Genomic DNA, 21611 nt, shown 5'->3' on the forward strand with positions numbered 1-21611 from the left:
CCTTTTTTTCATCACTGTCCAGCACCCCACAAAGATGCCTCCTCAGACGGGTATATGAACCCGTATATGGTTTTCCTCCATGACAACCATGAGGGCACACAAATTTGTAAGATCCACCACCCTTTCCCCCATCAAGTTTGGTCACATAGTTCCACAAGGGTGTTGATGTACCTTTCCCATCTTGTGCTTCAGTGTCCCCTTCAAGTTCATCCCCTTCCTCTTCAAACCCTTCCTCCTCATCATACATTGGGTCACTACTATTAGGACCAAGTTCATCCCCTTCCTCTTCCCCTCTATTCCTCACCCTTGCCATCATTAAAACCAAGAGTGGAATGATACATAGAAGCCAAAAGAACACCATCTTGGAATATGGATATAGGTGGTGGACAACCTGTAAATAAAGGAGCAAGTAGAAACAATGGGAAAGAGTAGGAGAGGGAGGAGAAAAATACAATTTTATTTTCAAAAAAACAAGGGAGTTTGGGGTTTGAACTTACCTCTTTAGCTCTTGTAGATGAAGTCCTCCAAGCTCTTGCTCCAAGCTCCTCCTCCTTCTCCTAGCTCCTCCTTCTTCACTCCTCCAAGCTCTCCTCTCTTCTCCTCTCCTTTCCTCTCTTCTCTTCTCCTCTCCTCTCTTCTCTTCTCCAACTCTCATAAACTCAAAGTGAGAAAATGAGGAATGAATGGGAGCTTTATGCTTTTCATTCCTCACCTAAACTCACCCTAAACTCACCCTAACCCACCCCCTCATGCTAAGTTAAGTTAACTTTTAAAAGAAATTAAAAAAAATTTAAGTTTCATTGGCTGCCCGCGCGGAAATTTCCGGAAGCGCTCCGAAGCGCTCGGGAAGCGTGCGCTTCCGGGCCCGAAGCGTGGCGCTTCCGGATGCCCGAAGCGCCCTCCGAAGCGCGGATCCGGGGCAACGCAACCCAATTTCCAGGAATCGTTTTAAAAAACCGGAATCGCGCTTCATGAAAACCGGAATCGCGCTTCGCCTGGAGGTTCCGGAACGCTTCCGTACGGGACGCGATTCCGGCTTAGGATCCGGGGGGGGGGGGGCGATTCCTGCAACTATGTTCTAAACACAGATGGTTGGCACCGTTTTTCCCTCCAGTCTCACCCCAAATTTAGGGTGGAATTCTTTGTAAAAGTCTTAGGTGAGTCTTAGCGTTCTAGTTGATTCTTATGTAAAAGTGATTTCGGAATAATTTAAGCGAATTGGCTAAATTATTTTATTACAAATCACTTGGTCTACTAGATCATATTTTGTCGTAGATTGGGTATGTAATTTGAGGGTCTAAGCCAAATGGGTATTCTCCCTTTGAGGGTGGAATTGTAAAAATTTTTATATAAAAATTATTTTAATGCATGGTCCCTCATACTTAGACACCATGGTTAAAATCTTAAAGGGTGGAAAAAACATTAAATCCCCTCAAGTGTCAATTAATTAATTTAGCAAAAGTAATTCAATCCTAAGCCAGAAAATTAATTAATTATAGTCACATTAAAATGTTGTAGGAAAATTAAATTCTCCAAGTGGAAAAATTCGTGAGTCTTGAAAGAATTAACTTTTGGCGGTCCTCCACCAAGGGAATATTGGATATTTCAAGAAAAATTGGACCCTTGGACCTTGGTGGTTAAGTCAAAGTCAATTTTTTGAGGAAATTAGCTCAAAATAATTATTATTGAGCTAATAAAAATGGAATTAAATGATAAATTCGAAAATCCCACAAAAATAAAAATTCAATGGCTAAGATTAAAAGATGATCAAGTATTTCTCGACAGCTAAGATTATTTTGACAAGGATCAAACAAACTAGCCGTTGCTTTTCCACTTGGAGGATTTATCTATAAATTAGAGAGTCATTTGAGTCTCTAGCTGTCTGATTTCTGACTAAGAAATTGTTGTTGTAGCGTTTATGTAACACTATTGTCCCACTGAGAACTTTTATTTCTATCATAATAAAGATTTTGGGATGCAATTCAAGGTGTTCCATGTTCGTTGATTTATGGTTTGTACTGACTAAGAGCTTTCCTATGTTGTGTTGGTAATGATAAGATCTGTTTTTCATTGGATGGCGATAGTCATTCTATTGATAGTTTTGGGCTAATCTTAGATTATTTCATTCGCCGTATGATTAACAAATTTTCTTGAGATAAATACATAGTGTTTGCAGATACTTCAATCCTTGGTCCCCAAGTTCACAAACTGTGGGCAGGAACCAACTTTGCTTGAATCTCGAATATTTATGTGGTGGATTTAATCTTCGCTAAGACTATATTGTGAATTGAGTTTCTAAAGTATATTTTAGCCATTTATCAAAGAAAATATCAATAAAAAAAAATATTTCTCAATTTTTTTTTCAAAACCCTTGTATATTTGTGTATTTTTAAATTATTTTTGCTAATTGAGGTTTTGGGGTTTTGAAATTTTGTATATATTTGGGGTTTTTGTGTGTTTTATTTCCATTTTTGCAGGTGAAGTCAAGAGAAGAGGCTGAAGTAGAGCTAGATCTAGGCCCTTGAGGGTAAGATCTAGTCTCTAAAAATTTTGCAGGGCCAACCATAAAAAAAATTGGAGCAAAATTCAGATCTGGAAGAGAAATTTTATTTTATTTATTTTTTTTTTGAAGCAAGGGATTCATTTTTTTAGGCCTCCCAGGCCCAAATCAATTCCTCCTAGGGCCAGCGTCTTCCTTCTCTTGGCCTGCGTCAGCCCTTTTGCCCTCTGCATCATCTTTTCTGCCCTTTTTAGGGCAGATTGTACCCTCTAGGGGCCTCGACCTCCCTTTCTAGGCCCAACGTTAGGGTCTTTAGGCCTGTGAAGGCCTAGTCGTGGCCTTAGGAGGCCTCGATTTCCCTCCTTTGCCCTGAACGACTGCCTCAAAGGCTAGCCGTAGCCTTTAGCCTTCTTTTTGGCCCTCTAATCTTAGTCGTCCAACCCTCTAGGGCTTTCTCTCTCCTGCATGACTTGTCAACTTGTCTTGGCCTCCTCCACCTTCCTGTGCCCTCTCTTTGGCTTCCTAGTCCCCTTAGCCCTCAACGCTAGCCCTACTGTGCCTAACGTTGGCCCTCCTTAGCCCTAGTTTTCCTTAAATCTATCTCTGAATTTTCTGAGCTAAATACTAGGTGGTTTTGCAGGTTTTTGGCCTCAATTTTTTTTTTTTGTTCAGTGGGCAAGCTCATCCTAAAGTTTCAATAAATTGGGACCAAGGGATCTTCAAGGCGTTGGGCCTAGGGTTTGCTCTCTAAACCCTAGTTTTCTCATTGTTTTACTTCTGCTATAATTTTTATTTTATAACAGTGATATAAGTGCTCTAAAATACATCTAATTGGTCAAAAATACTCTTAAATTGCAAAATTTGAATTTTCCTAAAATTTGGCCATTTGGACATCAATAATCTAGCTTAGATCTAAAATTTTACTTGTTGGAATTTTCTGCATAAATTATAGAATCAGATCTGATTTTTTCTGAATAATTCACCTCAAAAGGCTCAAAAACCAAAAATTTTAGTTTTGGCAAATTTTTCCTAGTTTTGGGCTTAAAGTGGCACTTGTTGTAGCATCATTAACTCACTGATTTGTTGATTTTTTTACTACTGTAATAAGTTACTTCAGATCTGATATGTCACTGAATACTGCATCCTAAAGTGGCTACATTCATAAATTTACATTAGCTAATCATTGGAATTTTTTTTGTTTCATATGCTTGGTAAATTTCATGATATAAAGTTATTTTCTTACTGCTGTCAAGACTAATAAGTGCTGAAATTTCTGAAGTGTTACTGCTGATCTAAGTCACCAGATTCGCCGAATTTGAACCATTAAATTCGAAATTCGGCGATTTTCAAGGGCAAACGAACATATTCGTTCGAGTTCGCCATTAAATTCGGCGAACTCGAATTTCAAGTCGAATTTGATTTTTTGTCGAATAAAATCGCATGAAATTCGTTTAAAATCGTTGAAATTCGCCTACAGTTCATTAAATTCGTTTTTTTTTTCGCGCGCCCGCGGGTTTTATTGTTCCTGTTTGGGACCTGGGTTTCATTGTTTCATTGGCGCCGGCGGTCCAGACTCGTCACTTAGCAGACGCCATACTCCAGTCTTGAGTCACGATCGTAACTTGTAAGGGCTTGTGTTTACCAGTCTCCATACCGACTCCTGGATCTGAAGCTTCAGAACGCTGTCCAGTCTCCATACCGATAGGCGATACGTAAGGGCTTTGAACCTTTGGTGCGTTGGTCTGGGTGCAAAACTGCAGGCCGAGAAAACTGCAGGCGTGCCCACTGCCGCGTGAGTCTACAGCGTGAGTCCACTCTCTATGCATTTCCATCTCTGATTGAATGTGTGGACGGTCCTAAGTTTATATGTAATATTTTGTGCATGAGCTGCTTCTGCCTGTGGTAAATTATGCGAGTATTTACCTGCAATTGTTTTAATTTTTATGGTAAATTTATTCGAAGCCAGAGATGCTGTTAAGCGGATGAGAAATTGAGGACAAGCATTTTGGAAGTCATGTATGCTTTACGTTATAAACTTATATGTTACCCTGGGACTCGAAGCATAGTCTACCATCAGATATGTTACCCTGAACTATGTTGGGAAGTTAAATCTCCTAACTTTTATTGTGTCACAACTTTTAATATCTGCTGTAGCTTACTTAGAAGAGATTTACACACAACCTACAAAGCAGAGCTGTCAGAGTTTGTTCAATGTATATTCCGATCATCTTCTTGAGGCCTCTATGCTGCATGAGTTACAAACCAAATGACCATTATTACAAATGGCCTTTGTTATACACTCGATCAATGCTGCTCAAAGTTAAGCCTAATGCTTTCCCCTAGTCTTTATATCTAAATATAACTATAAGCAACATATAATCATTGCTCAACTACACCTGTTTAAGTAAAATTAAAATTTCTCGCCATCCAGAAACCTTTATTTGAGCCATTAACTTTGTAACAATTTATCAATGGTGACTCACGGGTCACCCAGTTCTTACTGGTGTCTGAGTTATTCAGTATTGACCTTCAGGCTTCAACAGATTAAAGTCCAAACCATGCATTTCATTTACATTTATTGTTTTTTTTATGTTTTCTCAAGTTTTTCACCCGGATGGTTGATAAGTTATAGGGTCTTCTAGGGCTGCCCTTCCACAGTGACAAGGCTGCTCTTTTGTCACACAACTTGGGGCATCAATGATCTGTTTTAAATCTTTTATGTTTTATATGTCAAGTTCTGTATACATGAACAGTAGTGGAAGCTCTCTCTCTCCCCGAGGGCCTGAATTAATATATAAGAACATTTTTGCTTGATGTTTAAGAAACAAATGGCACGTAGTTTAGTTATTCTAAAACAGAACAGAAACAGCGATACTAAATGCATTTGAAGTTGTCATACCATTTCGCATATGCATATGATATATCTATCTTTAATATACATTTTTTTTTTCGAATTTCTATATGTCGAATTTTATGTCGAATTTTATCGACAAAATTTGAGTTGCCGAACTTTATTCGAATTTCATGGTCCTCGAACTCGAACTCGAATCAGATCTGATTTTAAGTTACAAGAATCTTTGAATTTTACACTTAAAACACTCATACACTTGAGCTCTAAATTGTTGATCTTGTTGATGGTATAAGCTACTTTGGCATTTGAAATCTAATTGGCATTGTGATAAGAACATCTTGAATAAATTTTATTAGCATCATGTAATCATTGGCAAATTGGATAATCTATTCTAAGTATCTTGTGGATTGATTCTTTGACACTTGTTCCTTAAGCACTTGTCTTGTTTTAAGATTGTCTTCTAATTATTGTTAAGTACTATTGTCATAAATAGTAATCATAACTTCAATACTTAAACACTTAAACACTTAAACAATCTTAAATCAAGTAACTTCACTCATAATCGTTGCATAAACATTATAGTCTTAGCTTTGCACTAAATACTTTACTTCTAAGCATAAGCTTGGTTGATAGACTCCTATGACAACCCTCTCTCATCTAGCTTGAAGGATTCAACCTTTCTTAGTGGTTAACACAGTGACTTTGCAGTTGTCAAAGCCACAATCTCTGTAGCACCAGAGTTACTGGGTAGTTGGCACACAGGGGTGGTATTGTTAATGAGGCCATTGCCTGCTTCCAGTTGGCTTCCATCTCACAACCTACTTTGAAGATTGTTTCTCAAAACAGTTAAGGGAAAGGTTCAACTTAGATTAGGCATTTAATCTAAAATTAACCAAGATCCTTGCATCACACCTAGTTCTTAGGAGTTGAATTTTCATATAGGTTAGTTCATCATATAAGTGACAATTGTCCTCCGGTAAGCAAGAGGTTTTGACTCCATCAGGCACTGGTCTTAATATTAAATCTAATCAAATCTTTAATCTTGCTAAATTCTACCAAGTAGCTAGGCCACTCAACTGTGTCTCTCGAACAAGTTGGTTCACAACTTGTTTTTCTCCACCTCATTTCCATAGGGACTATCCCCCATAGCCTACTGTTGGGAGACAACTAGAACGGAGTGGGTGAGGATTAGAGTGATAGGCCCCGCCCTGAGCAGTTGTCACGGTACTTGTACAATCCGAGCGACAACTGGTCCTTCACTTCAAATCCTTGTGGCCGCTCAACTTAAACTTCTTGCTGTAACATGCCATGAAGGAATGTTGTTTTTACATTCATCTGGTGAAGAGTCCATCCTTGATTAGCAGCAAGGGCAACGATCGATCTAATGGTTGTGTAGTGAGCAACGAGAGAAAATATATCATCATAATTTTCTCCCTCTTTCTGGGAGAACCCTCGGGCCATGAACCTTGCCTTGCATTTCTGATGCTTCCATCAACTCCATACTTGATTTTATGTAGCCATTTTGAAGTCACCATTGATTTCCCTTTCGGTCTCAGAACGATATCCCATACATCATTCTTCATAATAGATTCATACTCCTCGACCATGGCATCCTTTCAGACTTGTTCCTTCACAACTTCTTCAAAGGTAGGTGGCATAACTTGAATGATTGTACTCGTGGCAACAAGGTATCCCTGATACCTGCATGGCTTCTTACTCTTTTTAAAAGTCCCTATGGCAGGATTGCGTCTCTCAACATCTTGTAATGTAGCTCGAAGGCACAATGGTCTTTGCCTGGTAGGAGAATCACTTGGAGGAGGGTCTAAAGGATACATGGGCTCCATAGGATCATCAACAATCCTTCTCTGATTCAGGCATAGAAGGACCTTCTAGAATATCTTTCTTCTCAGGAGGAGGAGGCAGAAGGAGGTCCCTTGCTTTTCCAAAGGCAACATCTTCATCGAATGTTACGTCCCTGCTAAAATCAATCTTCCTTTGACCAGGTATATATATTCTAAATGCTTTAGAATTTTCACATTTCCCAACAAACATACCTTTTCTTCTAGTTGCTTCCAACTTGTTCCTCTTGTTCTTCGGCACATGGAAATATACGAGGCAACCAAATATCCTGAGATGACCAATTTCGGGCTTCACACCTGTGAATACTTCTTTGGGAGTTTTGTTGTCCAATGCTTGATGAGGAACCTTGTTTTAAACATACACTGCTGTATTTGTTGCTTCTCCCCAAAGGAACTTCGACAACTTTTGATCATGGAGCATAACACAAGCAACTTCCGTAATAGACCCATTCTTTCTCTCAACCACTCCATTTTGTTTGGGATTATAGGGCACAATAGTCTCTTTCTTTATACCTTCCTTCTTGCAAAAGTCTATGAATTCATTCAAAATGTACTCTCCACTGTTGTCAGACTTGAAGACCTTAATTTTCTTCCTTGTTTGATTTTCGATCAAAGCCTTGAAGTCCTTTAACATATCAAAGGCCTCATCCTTATGCTTCAAATAGTATATGTCTTCCTAGATAAGTCATCAATAAAAATCATGTAGTTGAGATGGTCACCAAGAGAATGCACAGACATCGGTCCACATAGGTTAGAATGAATGAGTTGGAGGATGTCATTAGTCTTATTCTTGCTAGAGGGGAATGGTCCCCTTGTCTTCTTCCCACTGGCACACCCTGATCATACACCATGTCTAGCTTGAGCACTAGGAATCCCAAAGACTAACTTTTTCAATTTTGGAAGAGCTTCATAGTGTAGATGAGCCAATCTTTGGTGCCATAGCTCGCTTTGATGGTTAGTGTTGTGGACCATGGCTAGCAAAGATCTTCCAGTGACTCTATAGAGTGCTTTCACTCTAGATCCCAATGTAAAAACATCCTTCATTCGAGATTCCTTTGGCCAGGTGTTGACGGTGCTGGACCCGCCAACATGTAAGGGGATCTCCCCGGTAAGAAGTCCTAATTAGACCTCAGACTGTTTGGTGTAGGAGTCCCAGTAGTGGGTTGTACGGTAATGCCTTGACCGCGATTTCGCACATAGGAAAGTAAAGATGTCTCTGTTGGTAGCAAGGGTGTGACAGCTGTAGCAAGCCAAGGAAGGTGCATGAGAGGTTCTAACACACGGGGGTTGAGATGAGTGCATCGCTTGGAAACCTGTGATAGCACGGAGTTAAGAAGGGAACACACTAGCAAAGATGCATCACAACATGGAAGACAAGTTAGCTAGCAATCCAAAGTGATGGTTAAACCAACAACATGTTTAAAAAAGATTCATACATACATACACATAAATAACTATACATGCATGCGTAAGCAAACAGATACATATATCATTTAGAGTAAACAAATAGCTGAAATACAATACAACATATGCATGAAACGTGCTGGCTCTTGTTATATTAAGAAGTGTAAGTTCCAGTCATACAATACATCCATGTCTAACCACTAGTTCCGACAACAGAACGTTACAGCCACAACCGCCTGCTCCTCCAAAGAGATATACTAGCTATGTGCAGTGGAGAAGCCAAGGCTCATTACAATACTATCCAAGCTCTCCCTAAGATAGTCCTATCGGAAGCTTGGCTGACCAAAAGCCCTTACAATGAGTTATGAGGTTATATTTATAGTAAAGGGTGGGGTGACCCTTGACATTCCCTTTTGTGACAGTTCATCTACCCTCATGACTCTTCATCTACTCTATGACTGTTACATCCAACTATCAACACTTGAATTTCCACTTGACAAGATGTTACATTACAATGCACATGTGCCCATGTGAGACAAAATGGCTTGAGCAAGCCATGCAAGACATCACTGACACTCGGTCCGTTGTGATGAGACCAACTCTTTGACATGCTTGTGATGGTGAAGTTGGTGAGCTGATGCCAAGCTTGGTCATCCGTGATGGTGTGCATGCGCTCCATGGTGACATCTTGCTGAAGCGAACTCTTGCCTCCGTTGCATCCTGGTGCATTGGTGTGGCTCCTCCATCCAACTTGTCTACTAACATGCGCATGGTCTTCTTGGGTGCGGCCGAACCGACAACACACTGATGCATAGTGTCTGTGTTGATCTTCCAGTGTGTGTTGGTGGTCATGCACATCAACTGTCAACTGCATGTTTAGCTCCAGTCGGACTTGCTTCTTGTCTTTACCTCGGTGAGTGTGCCAAATGGGTTAGATTGCATGCGTGCGCACAATGACATGCATGCTGCTGAATTCCCTTGCATGCGATCAACAACACTGCTCACCATGTCTGCTCCGTGCCAGCTGCTGGGATGGATCTATAACTTGTACAGATGCAGTTTCATCCGTGAGTGCATGTTGCGCCTGCTATTGTACCTGTTCCTGCTGCAACTCATTCTCTTGTCTATGCAGCTCCTGTTCTTCCTTGAGTTGCTGCTTCAACACATGCAACTCCTTCTCTGTTTTGTTCTCTGTCTTCGTGCGATCTTCATGTCGTGTTGTCACCTCATAGCCTGAGTCTCCAAAGTTGCTTTCATCACAAGTGGATCTGCTTGAGCTTGCAACTTTGTTCTGCCTCTGTGTTGTCAACAACCTTCCTCTTGTGTTCGTTGCATCCGGTGTGCTACCTTTAGCTGCTGTTCATGGTGCTGCTTGCTATGATGCTGCTGCCGTCATATCTTGATGTCCTTGTCTACGAACAACTTGATGTCTTTGTGGGTAGGCAAGTTCATAGACACTTGATCGACGGCATCCCCAAGTGTGTTCTGAACGGTGTCTTTGACTCTACTCTCCTGGAAACCATTGTACTTGAACTGCTGAGAGGCAGATGAACACCGTGATACCTGGAGACATGGCAACACTTAATGCAGGCAATATGTCAGTCGAAAACCAAAATGAACTTGAGAACTGACTTGCAACATACCTGTGTGACTGATCATGAAGGTTGCGCAACTTCCGTCGGGAGGTCGAGAGATTCACTGCCAAAACTGCGCAAGGCACACGCTGGGCTGTTGGGAGGCTGACTGACTGCTGGAACTGCGCAAGGCACAGTATGGGTTGTTGGGAGGTTGACTGACTGCTGGAACTGCGCAATGCACAGTCCAGCCTGGCCTGCTGAGGACTGAAACTGCGCAATGCGCAATTTCAGTTAGCAGTGACATGCAACTAGCAAACTGCATTGTGCAGTTTCTTGGGCCAACAGGGTACTTCCTCCAAGAATTGCGCAATGCAAGCCTGGAGGTTAGTGCCTGGCTAGACTTGCACAATTTCTGGAGGGAAGGCAGAGTCTTTGCTTCTGGAAATGTGCAGTGCTAGCTGGGCAAGGCACGGTCTGGGCCAAGGCAGCCTAGTCTGGCCGACGGGTGACTGAAAACATGAGAAGTGTGAATGCATGATGAGATGAGTGCAAACAAGAGTGAATGATCATTCATGCAAACAACAAGTGCAGGATTCAGGAAATGGGAAGGCATGCATGTGTGTGAAGCGAGTCGCCGCAATGACGACCATCTGTGCAAAAACAGTTTCATGCATGCGACAACAGTGAGATGTTAACAAAAACTGAAACGGTGCTAGTACAAGCTAGTATGCATGCAAACGACAACAAGCGCTCACTGAAATCAAGCAGACAACATTCATACAAAGTGAAACACAAAAAGCGCCAGAAATGCAACGCAAGTCATGAGCAGTGGGCTTACCCCAAGACAATTGAGCTGAATGTGCCGACGACTCCTAGATGCAATGTGGGATGCCAGAGTTGCAAGGTCGATGTGAGGAATGAGCTCTGTAACGTCCAATTGATGAGTTTTGATAAGATCGAGGTTGTGACGCGCATGCCACAAATCTAGGAAAAGCGACACTTGGCGGGAGGTTTCTGAGATGATCCTTGCATGTAACCTCCAACTGCTAAAAATAGATCCCTGAATCAAGGGATGCCTTTGCATGCTGCCTTGGGAGGAGCAGCCCATGCATGCAAATCAATTTTGCTCGGTCCCGGAGGGAACCGGTCAACTCAACTGCACATGCAATAGTCTGCTCAGCTAGGAGGAAAAAATGCGCATTTCTGGGAGGGAGCTGGGCTGGCTGCCGCGAGGGGTTACACAATTAAAGGGTAGAGCAGTTGACTACTGCCCAGAATTGCGCAATTTCTGGGCTGAGCAGCTCTGTTGGAGGAATTGTGCAATTTTCTCAGTGAATAGTGACAGGTAGAATTGCGCAATTTTGGAGCCCAGCAGGCTGCCAAACAGAGTTGCGCAATTTCTTGAGGGAGTTGCTCAACCTGCAGTTGGACCAAGTCCGGTGCAACAACCTATGAGGGGGATGCAACAAGCTTTGATGGACAGGCTGTCATTCTACAAGAAAATCACTGAAACTTGTGTACTTGAAAAGACAAGGCATGCTGTGGTGAAATGTTGGTAGGGAGGCTCCAAAACGAAGCTAAGGCAAAATTTTGGAGGGTTGTTGTAGTCGCTACAACACCAGGTGAGAACTTTTTCTTTTATGAAGGCTACGCTCATCCTTTTGTCTTCCAAAGCAGAAATTGATACTAGGCTCTTCTTTAGTTTTAGAACCTACATCACTTCATGAAGAATAATGGATTCCTTGGATTTCAAATTAAATTTAACAGATCCAAAACCCTTTATAGGATATTTAGTATTGTCTCCAAGAATGATCTTCAAACTTGTCTCCCTCTCAACCAAATTTGAGAGGACCTCCTTATACCCAGAGAAGTGTCTAGAAGCCCCACTATCTACTAGCCAACTATCATATGAATCCGGAGGAGAAGAGCTAGAGAGGGCAGAAATAAGAATATACTCAGATTGATTAGTAGTTGCATTACTTTCATACCTGGAATTTCTTGACTTCTTTTGAGGACAATGGCCTTCTTCTTGATCATCCAGAGTATCTCTTCTTCTTCTATCATATCTTCCTCTTCGATCATCTCTTCTTCTATTATTGAACTTGCTATTATTGAAGCCACAATTGTTGTTGTTTCTTGACCTTGGAGCATCCCTTCTTTCTTGGCAATCTTGAGCATAGTGACCAAACCTATGACAATTGTAACACTCAATCTTTGACATGTCCTTGTCTCTTCTTGGTTTCCTTCTACGGGAGTCCTGGGGTGTTGGAGCAGACTTCCTTGAATTAGATGGTCCTCCTCTACCTTTCCTCTTCTTGTCTTGAGCAACAAAGGCAGTTGAATCTCCTTCTTCATTCTTTTGAATTCTTCCACAGGCAACCATCCTGGCTTTTTCTTAAGTGCATTGTCCAACGAGATCATCCATTGTTGGAAGCTTGTTATTGTTTCTTATGGTGGTAATGAAGGTTTCCCACATAGGAGGAAGACCTTGAAGAGTGATCATCACCAACTCTCTATCAGATACAGGCTCACTAGTAGTTTTCAATTGGTCTCTTAATTGAGACACCCTCATGATATAAGATTCTACATATTCCCCCTTGTTCATCTTCATTTATTTTAGCTTGTTCTTCAAGGAGAGGATGTGGTTCAAGTTGTTGACTAGATACATCCCGATAAGCTTATCAAAGATGTCCTTGGACTTCTTCAAGTTACCAACATAAACAAGTAAATGATCCTGCAAACCATCAATAATATTTTTCTTTGTTTTGATCTCACATTTCTTGTACTTGGATTTAGTGGTAGCAAGAGCATTATTGGGAGGCTCGGGAACCTTTCCTTGCACATATTCCAAAACATCGTTATCATCCAATATAACTTCTAACTTGATCTTCCATGCAACAAAGTTTGATGAGTCACCCAACTTCTCATTGTCCTTAAAGAAAGAGGTAGTCATTTTGTCCAAATCAGGGTTTCTTGTCTCTTTCGGCTTTGCTCTTCACCTTAGCTCTGATACCATGTTAATTTTGCACTACCTTATGCTAATACAATTACTTTAGCCCAATCCTTAACTTCAATTTGCAATCAAATTAATCTTCTAGTAAACAATAACAATTGTAGATAGAACAATAAATGACAATTTGCAATAAGAGGTAACAAGAGACACCAAGATTTGGTCAAAGACCAGGGAAAAACCCCACAAGGGGGTAAATGCTTTCAAATTTTTCTTCTTATTAGATTGTCATAAAATGTTCAGGAGAGTACAATATGTTGGACATTGGATAAACCAACGCTCCCCATGTGTTTCACGACATGGACTAGTTGCCTCTTGTGGATCCTTATCTTTGGCGATGTGATCGTTGACTAACACCTGCGGGTTTTGGTCTAATGGCAATTGTGATTCCCAACAAGTGGTATCAGAGCGTAGGTCACGAGTTCGATACACACCCGGCTCGCGTTGGGGGGGAGATTGTTGGACATTGGATAAACCAACGTTCCCCGTGTGTTTCGTGACATGAACTAACCGCCTCTTGTGGATCCTTATCTCTGGCGATGCAATCGTTGACTAACACCTACGGGTTTTGGTCTAACGGCAATCGTGATTTCCCAACACAATAATCCAATTTCAACAATGACTCGAAGTCAACCTTTGACTAGCAAATTGACAAACCAATATTTAATCAATGATGAGCCTCAAAAGTCAACTCTGGTCAACTGTCAAAGTCTGCAATTTTTGTCCAAGTCAACAGCAGTCAAAATGTGCCCTAACCAGTCAACGTCAATGGTCAAATCAGCCTTCCAAGAGCTCAATCAATAGTCCACAAATTCGGCCTCAAATGCTGGTCAAAGTCAGCCCAAAACAGTCAAAGAAAACCTAGTCAAACTCGGTCAAAGGAGAGAGATACCCTGTGGTCAAAGTCTGCAATTATGCCAGAGGTCAACTCAATTCAAACAGCCCAGAAATTCTTGGTTTGTGTGCCAGTCAACTTGGTCTTCAAAGACAGGTCCAAAACTAGTCAACGCTGGTCAAAATTATCTCGGTCAAAGCAAATTAGATCAGCCAAAACAGAAAGTCAAACTTTGGTCAAGAGAGGGACACTTCTACTTCACACATGTGAGAGGAACCCTGCAATTTTCAGATTGTACAAACCAATGGGAGGAGAGAGAGATGCTTGAGTGATGTGTCCAAATGAGGTTGATGCGACATGTATTTATAGGGATTGGAGGAGGGCTAATTAGCCTCTTAGGCTGAACTTAACTTTTGTGCCATTGTGGGCTTCTTCATCAAACATACACTTTTCCTTAATCAAATTGAGTGCTTCCAGGGGCAATTTTGGGTCTCTCTGAAAGCGGAATAATGTTCAATGGAGGGAATTTCTCCCTGAGCTGCCAAATTAACAGTGTGAGTCTTTTCCTTGCCGGGGTTTGGCATAGAAAGTTTCACTTTGGGGTTCCTAGTGGATTGTAAACGGCTTGGATAGGCTTTCATAAATGAGTCAGAAAGTTGAAGACACCAATCTATATTATTTGGAAAATTGGCTTTGCAGTACAATTTACATATTTCATCTCTACCATTGTTCAGTTGTGTTTTTTTCACCTTTTCATTATCATCAGCTAATTGTGTTGATATTTAACAGATAGCATATTTATCAATGTTTTCACAGTTTTGTCACCAATTGCAGGGATGCACTACAAGGTACGTGCTCACGAGAAGCTGAGGAGCTGGATGAATCCCTGTTGGCATTTACTGTTACAGTCCCTTGTCTGGCAAATGTTACCCTTGTCATTACAAGAGGATTCTCCCCAATAGGAATCAACCAATACAGAAGGGGCCTTTTCAAAGAGATTGAAACAAGTTGCTGTTTCAGCGAGGGATTAGTTTTGGAAAAACTTTTGTTGGACTCCCAGAGAGTGCATGAATTGTTCAATTTGCCTTTTGATTGCTCTCAATATGTTAGAAGAGGTTTCTTCATTGTCAGATAAAAAACAAAATTTCAATGTACCTTTCATGGTTTTATTCTTAATCTTCAATTTTATGAATGAGTCATATAAATGCATTTCATCAGTCACTTGGATAATGGAATACAGACTCGAGGAATGCTATTTGTGTGTGCACTGTTGCAGTCTGTTTCAGAGATAGAGAGAGAGGGAAAGGACGCATGTTCGCCTTTTGGTTTCATTTCCACTTGCCTATAGTTCATGCCACATGGTGGTGCCTTTCTGCCCCATGACTTTGTCTTGGTAACGGGAGTGGCACAACCGTTTCATTTTTAGAGAATGTTGCTTATGCCATATTTTCAGGTCCCAACTATACAGCAGTGCTGTCACTGCATGTCAATTTGTCCTATGATGCCATTTTGCTGTGTTTTGAGCTAGAGACTGCATAAACCCAGCATTTGAACTCTTGGTTGTGATTCATCTGTTGTTTTCTGCAATAGAGGGGCCATTGTTGCCATATCCATGCCCTGTTGTAGATATCTGCAACGTTGATCTGTGGCTGTTTTTCTTGAATTTGGATTGTATTTAAATGGCAGGAGACTCTGATTGTGCCTGGACAACAGCATATTATATTGTGTTGAGTCTGTTGAAGATTTCCATGGAAGGTGCATGTTTTGGTTTCACCACTGGAGCATTTAATTTGAGTAACAATTTGTAGTGCTTTCAAAGCCAATATCAAGGTTATTTGTTCAACAAGAATGTTTCTATTTTCACAGATTTAGTTTTAAAATTCCAAGGTCGGCATGTGCATGGCTAAAGGCCATGATGATTCTTTCAAAAATGTTTGATGTTCTTCTAATATGCTTATATCACTAATTTATGTGTTCTAGTGCAGGAGAGGTGTCAAGTGTGGCAATTTGCAGTAGGTATTTGTTTTTGTAGGGATGTGCCATACCGTGTCATATGGAGCTTATCTTCTTGTGTTATGGAGTTTTTTTTTTCATTTTGTGGAATGTGCCTGACAGTTCCTTTGCTTTTTGATACTGTATTTAATTGTAGAGTCTTATGAGAACAAAGAAGCCAAAGAACTAGAACGATATGGCGTCTTCTAGATATATGTATCGATATCACGATAATAAGCTAAGTTACCAGAAACGGCTAGGGATTTTGCCTGAAAAGTTGTTCCCCATTTCCGAAACAGAAACGGGTACGATTCTCGTACGATCCGCATGGAAACGCCGGAAAAACGTTTTTCAACCGTACCAACAATGCGGAAACGACGGAAGCTGTTCTGGAAACGGTTTTTTAGGATGCAAAAGTTTTTGGAGCCGGATCCACCCTGAAAGAGGCCAACTGCCGGGAACGGAGATCTGCTATGCGTTGGTCGTATCTCGCTCAGTGTAACACAAACTAAATGACCATCATCTGCCTTCGAAGTTAAACAAGTCAATGAAATTCCATTATACAAAGAACTTGAGAATGTAAGGCTCGAAATCACTATGAGGATTATATAGAAGTTAAACAAGTCAATGAAATTCCATTATACAAAGAACTTGAGAATGTAAGGCTCGGAACCACTATGAGGATTATATCTTTTATGAACATAATCTGAAACACTCAAAAAGTATTGTCGATGTTCGTTAGTGTTATAGTTTATTCAGATCCTCAGAAGAAATAACAATCATATTATTCAGAATATGCCCATATAATCAAGAAATGTGCCAAATTACAGGCATAACATCCATTCTGTGCACATTCACCATTCCATTTATGTGAGTTACACTTTAAATTTTAAGTGCCCATACGCTAATTCTAGATTAAGTGTGATTTGATAAAACCTACGTGGATATATTCAAATGAATTTTTTGAAAGGGAACATAGAATTTTACAGAGACAAACAGAGTATAATCAAAGCTTAATGTGAAATGCAATGTATTGTTGCACGTGGAGTTCGTTCCACATTTCCAACATTCTTTCAAAAAGAAAAGCAACCTAGTGATATGCAGGAGCAAAAATGTGAATTTGTCAGTGCATGAAATGGGGTTTATTTTTGTCAGACTTTTAAGTTTTCAACAAACCCTAAAAGTTTGCTTATGACACGAGTGAATTTGAGAATCCATGAGTAAATAAAATTTAAAATTTAAGAAAGATTCAATGATATCATAGATGATTATGTATTTTTAGATATAGAATCTAGATTCTAAAATATGAATGGTAATATGAAATTCATATATATATATATATATGCGTTGTTTCCTTGCTGGATCATATCCGGATTTTTTGAAAATTTGTTGTGTCCGTATTCATTCCCGTATCCGTTTCAGTGCAACTTAGCTAATAAGAAGTTGATATCGATGTTCCATAAATTTGGCTTCTCCTTTCACGCTGGTTTTGGCATGTATTACCTACTCTTTGTTGAATAAGAGAGTTGTTATTTCCCTATGCAGCATGGAGATACCTTCCCTAACCCTCAAGTACACCTAAATGAGGGTGGGAATCCCTAGGGATGTCCAGGACATCTTGGGATGTCTTTCTTGGACACCTTGTAAGGATTGGTGAACAGGCCGCTGGGATGACTAACCACTCCAACCAGAAAACATTTAAAAAGGAAAGGAAAATATATCCTCTAAAGATAGTATAAACCTAACGTGGAACCTCATAATTGTTTTGTTTTGACATTATAAAAATGCCTGCAATCTCCTTTTTTGGTTGGCATTTTTATTGTGTGCAAGGAATACTTCAGGGACTTGTTAGATGTATTTTTCAGTAAAAAATTGAAATTTCCTTACACGGCACCATCGATTCTTAAACCATGGATAATCATTTTGCAATTATACAACAATTTCCTTTTATTGTGGGTAGTTTTTGGCAATATTGTGTTGGTTTCAACTTTTCACTCTTCCACCTTTGTTTTTAATCTAGTAAAGAAGAGGGATACACTTGTTTTCAACCATAAATGTTCAAGAAAAAAGAAAGGCTCAATTTTAATAGAGTAATTCTTTCAATTTTAAATGTTAGTCTTAAAAATTCTCTTGTAAATTTGAAAATGTCTCCTTATGTAATGCATGTATGTATTTCTTTAAGATGGGTTTTCGATTTGGTACTTTGTATCCATCCCTAGCATGCACTTGTACCCATGTTTCCATGGGATGAGGCTATTTCCTATCTTTTGCAAGTTTACTTGGCTATTTTAGTTTATTACTTGCAAGAGAAGTGACATTTTCTTTCCTTGCGGGGAAAACAAGTTTGTGGAAAATTTTGAATTTTAAATATATGATGGGTCGCGTGTTGCAGAAACCATCGCCCCCCTAGCTCAGATGTCGAAATCACACGCCATGTGGATATGTGCTTGAATCGCCCTTGGAACCATGTCTTAATTTTTTGGAACAATGCTTCTAGTAAAAAAATGGTTTTAGCCTTTGTGGGAACCTTGGCGGTTTTGGCATGGTTTCACAAGTGGAAACTCACTTTCATGCGTGATTCCATAATGTTTTGCGAGGGGTTCCAAAGGAACACACATGATTTTGCAAGGTAGCTTTATATATTTATATTTTATCTTTAACTATGAGTTAAGGGCGTGACCTAGGGTGGGTTTAGTGATGAGGGGAGGGTGAGAATGAGATTAAAAGGCTTCCCCCCTCGTTTTTCCTCATTCTTTCATTTCCTTTGCATGAGCTTGGAGAAGAGAGCAATAGAGATAATAGATTTTTGAGGGAAGATTTTTGAGAGGTTGGAGAAGAGAGCAAAGGAGAGCTTGGAGGAGTTAAGGAGGAGCTTGGAGGAGATAACAAAGGCTTCCATCTACTTCAACTTCTCAAGAGCTAAAGAGGTAAGTGCAAACCCCATTTTGTTTATGTTTTTTTTTACTATTCTCTTACTCTTTCCCATTCTTTCTTCCTCATTTTATTGCAAGTTGTCCAACTAAGCTTTGAGAAAAATAGTGTTCTTTTGGCTTATCACACTATTTTTGGTTTCATGATGTTGGTGGGGGTAGGCATGAAAGGGGAGAAATAGAAGATGATAATAGTTACACTCATAGTGACCCAATGTATGATGATGAGGAACGGTTTGAAGGGGACGAGGATGAAGAGGGAAATTGTAATGCCCCCACCCACCCCCTTAGAGATTCCAAGACGAGTGAGAGGTGTTACTTATATTTTAACCTGACCTCCACAATTCTGTCATGGAAATGGGGTCACAAAATTCCTCAATTCTCAACTTTCTCGAAGTTAAGATCTGATACCACCATCGCATCTGACTTGTTGAGAGCTTTCTAACGATATACATTTTTCCTCAATCTGACATATGGATCAAAATTTATGGCCATTCGAAACTTAGCCTTTTTTTTAAACCCCGCCATATCAGCTGATGAGCCCTAGTATCACAACAAGATTGTTGAGACTCCCAAGACTACCAGTTTTAATTATCAACCCGGGGGCCGTACACATTTAAGAGGTGACAGTGCTATATGCACAATAGGACAAGCTCTACTCATGTCACCTTCAGTCAATGAATCAGATTAGGGCATACGTGGATCACTCCTTTTATTAACTTTCAAAAAGACTGCATGTAAAGACAAGAGGTTGCTCTAATTGCAGGAAGGTAAACATTATCCTAGTTGCAGAAATGAAAGTGCCATTCATCAAATGTAAACTCTAACTTCAGTTGCATGAAGGTAAAGGATTGTACTAATTGTAGAGATGGAATATGCTAGTCTACTTGCAGGTGTAAATCAAGTTTCTACTTGTGGAATGTAAATCATTACTCTACTTGTAGAATGTGAACAAAAGTGCTTGAAAACAAAAATTTGATCTAAAGCATATGACTAGAAAATACAAGAGCATAACTTCAAAAACTAGGTCTACTTGCATTGAAGAGTGTCCCTTCTTATCACCAAGTTCAAAATAATTTAGCTTTGGTAACAAAGTCCTTACAGATTGAATAAGAGAATAATCTTTGTGATTTAATTGTGGAAATCTGTTTACCAATTCTAGTTGTTGTTCTATATTTGCAGTGAAGGATAGGTCTAAAGTAGTCCTTGGTCTTCCCCAATTAGGGATTCAAAGCTTGAAGGTCATTAGTCAATCCCAAGATGCAAAAAATCAAGCTCTTAAAGCAAATCTGGTCAAGTTTAGACAATGTATAGGTTGCTACATGATTGCCTTGTTTTGCTATAGGATTGGATCCGAGAGCATCCCGAGGATAGGAAAGGTGTTCTGAAGGTGGGAGAAGGTAGATGAGGGTGTATGAAGGATGTGTGAAGCCTTTTTCCAAGCTTAACACCCCTCAAAGGCCCATCTTGCACAAAAGTACATGCTCATGGTGTCCCCAATGATCCTGAAAAGATGATCTCGGTGGCATATTTTGGGAGTAGTATGAGGTGTTAAGGAGGAGGATGGTGATGACAAAATAGATGTAGGATGAGTGTGCCAATCCCTGCAAGTCACTGGTAATACATGCAGACTAACAATCAACCCCTCTTACTCTTGGAAAGAACATAAATCTATTGATCAAATTGCAGCAAAATAAATCAAGATGGAAAGGATGAGTTGAATTTTATTTTATCAAGAACTACTCTATACTACAACACGCATCTAATCCATGTGCAAAGGCATGACGTAAACTTCTAGGATGCATAAATAAAGTATGTAGGAGAACTATAAACCAAAACCTAGCAACTTTCAAAGGAAAACAAACACATATTTTTGGCTTGTTGTTGTAGACTTCTTAACCACACTTCCCACAAGAGAGGTGGTAATCAGGCCTGCCACCACAATTTTTTGCAATCTAACTTTTGCCTAAACAAGGAAAGAAATACCACTACTCACATAATGACAAAACAAAATAAAATATATAAGAGAGACTAGAGCCTCTGGGTTGGGCCCTAACCCAAGGGTCTTAGCCCTCGAAAGTTAACTCAGATGTAGACCAACAATGAACCTTTCATTAACAAGAATAGAGTTCAAATACATCATATCAAAATGAAAATCGTTGTCCCTAGCACTTGGCTCTCAATAGCTCTTCCTAGCTTCCAAAAGTTCGAATCCTAATGAGCCCTTAGGCTTGTTTATTTATACAAAAGATGATTGAGGGGTAGCTCCCTTGGAAGGAGGATTGCTTCCCTCCAAAACCTCGAAAATAGTGGATCTAGTTCCCTTAGATCCTCTCATGCACTTGAGTTCATCGACCGCCAGTGGACCTTGAGTTGTAGATGAGTGATTCTAGGGATCACTTTGAGTCAAAGGAGAGTAAATGTAGGGGACAAGCCTCCTACACTTCCTCTAGCTGCCTCCAATGTGCCTCTGCATCATAAATGTACTAAAAAATGCTCTTTTGCCTACACATAAACCACATTAGGCCACGAAGTATGACAAGCACCCTTTAGTCTTCCTACTAAGCACTTTATAGCTAAAAAATGTAAATTAATGTGAGGAAATAAAGAATTTATGGGCTAGAGGATAAGAAAATGGGCCTTAAAATATACC

The 21611-nt window shown here is 40.1% G+C and overlaps 1 protein-coding gene across 4 annotated transcripts in view; it reads left to right on the forward strand.

Moving 5' to 3' along the window:
• Positions 1 to 21611, forward strand: part of LOC149227770 (S-adenosyl-L-methionine-dependent methyltransferases superfamily protein) — a 373621-nt gene that overhangs the window by 315338 nt on the left and 36672 nt on the right. For 2 of the 4 annotated variants that reach the window (XM_089377926.1, XM_089377929.1), the window contains one exon: positions 14853 to 15681. The exons of 1 other annotated variant lie outside the window; for it this stretch is intronic. In XM_089377926.1, the coding sequence (XP_089234052.1) occupies positions 14853 to 15171 (319 nt within the window). In that variant the 3' untranslated portion in view covers positions 15172 to 15681. Of the gene's footprint in view, positions 1 to 14852; positions 15682 to 21611 lie in introns of those variants that run through there. One more of the 4 variants, XM_089377927.1, reaches the window with a different exon arrangement.

This window comes from Pinus tabuliformis, chromosome J (assembly GCF_031772625.1).
Source record: "Pinus tabuliformis cultivar Carrire ecotype Pingquan chromosome J, CPIR1, whole genome shotgun sequence".
NCBI classification, from domain to species: domain Eukaryota; kingdom Viridiplantae; phylum Streptophyta; class Pinopsida; order Pinales; family Pinaceae; genus Pinus; species Pinus tabuliformis.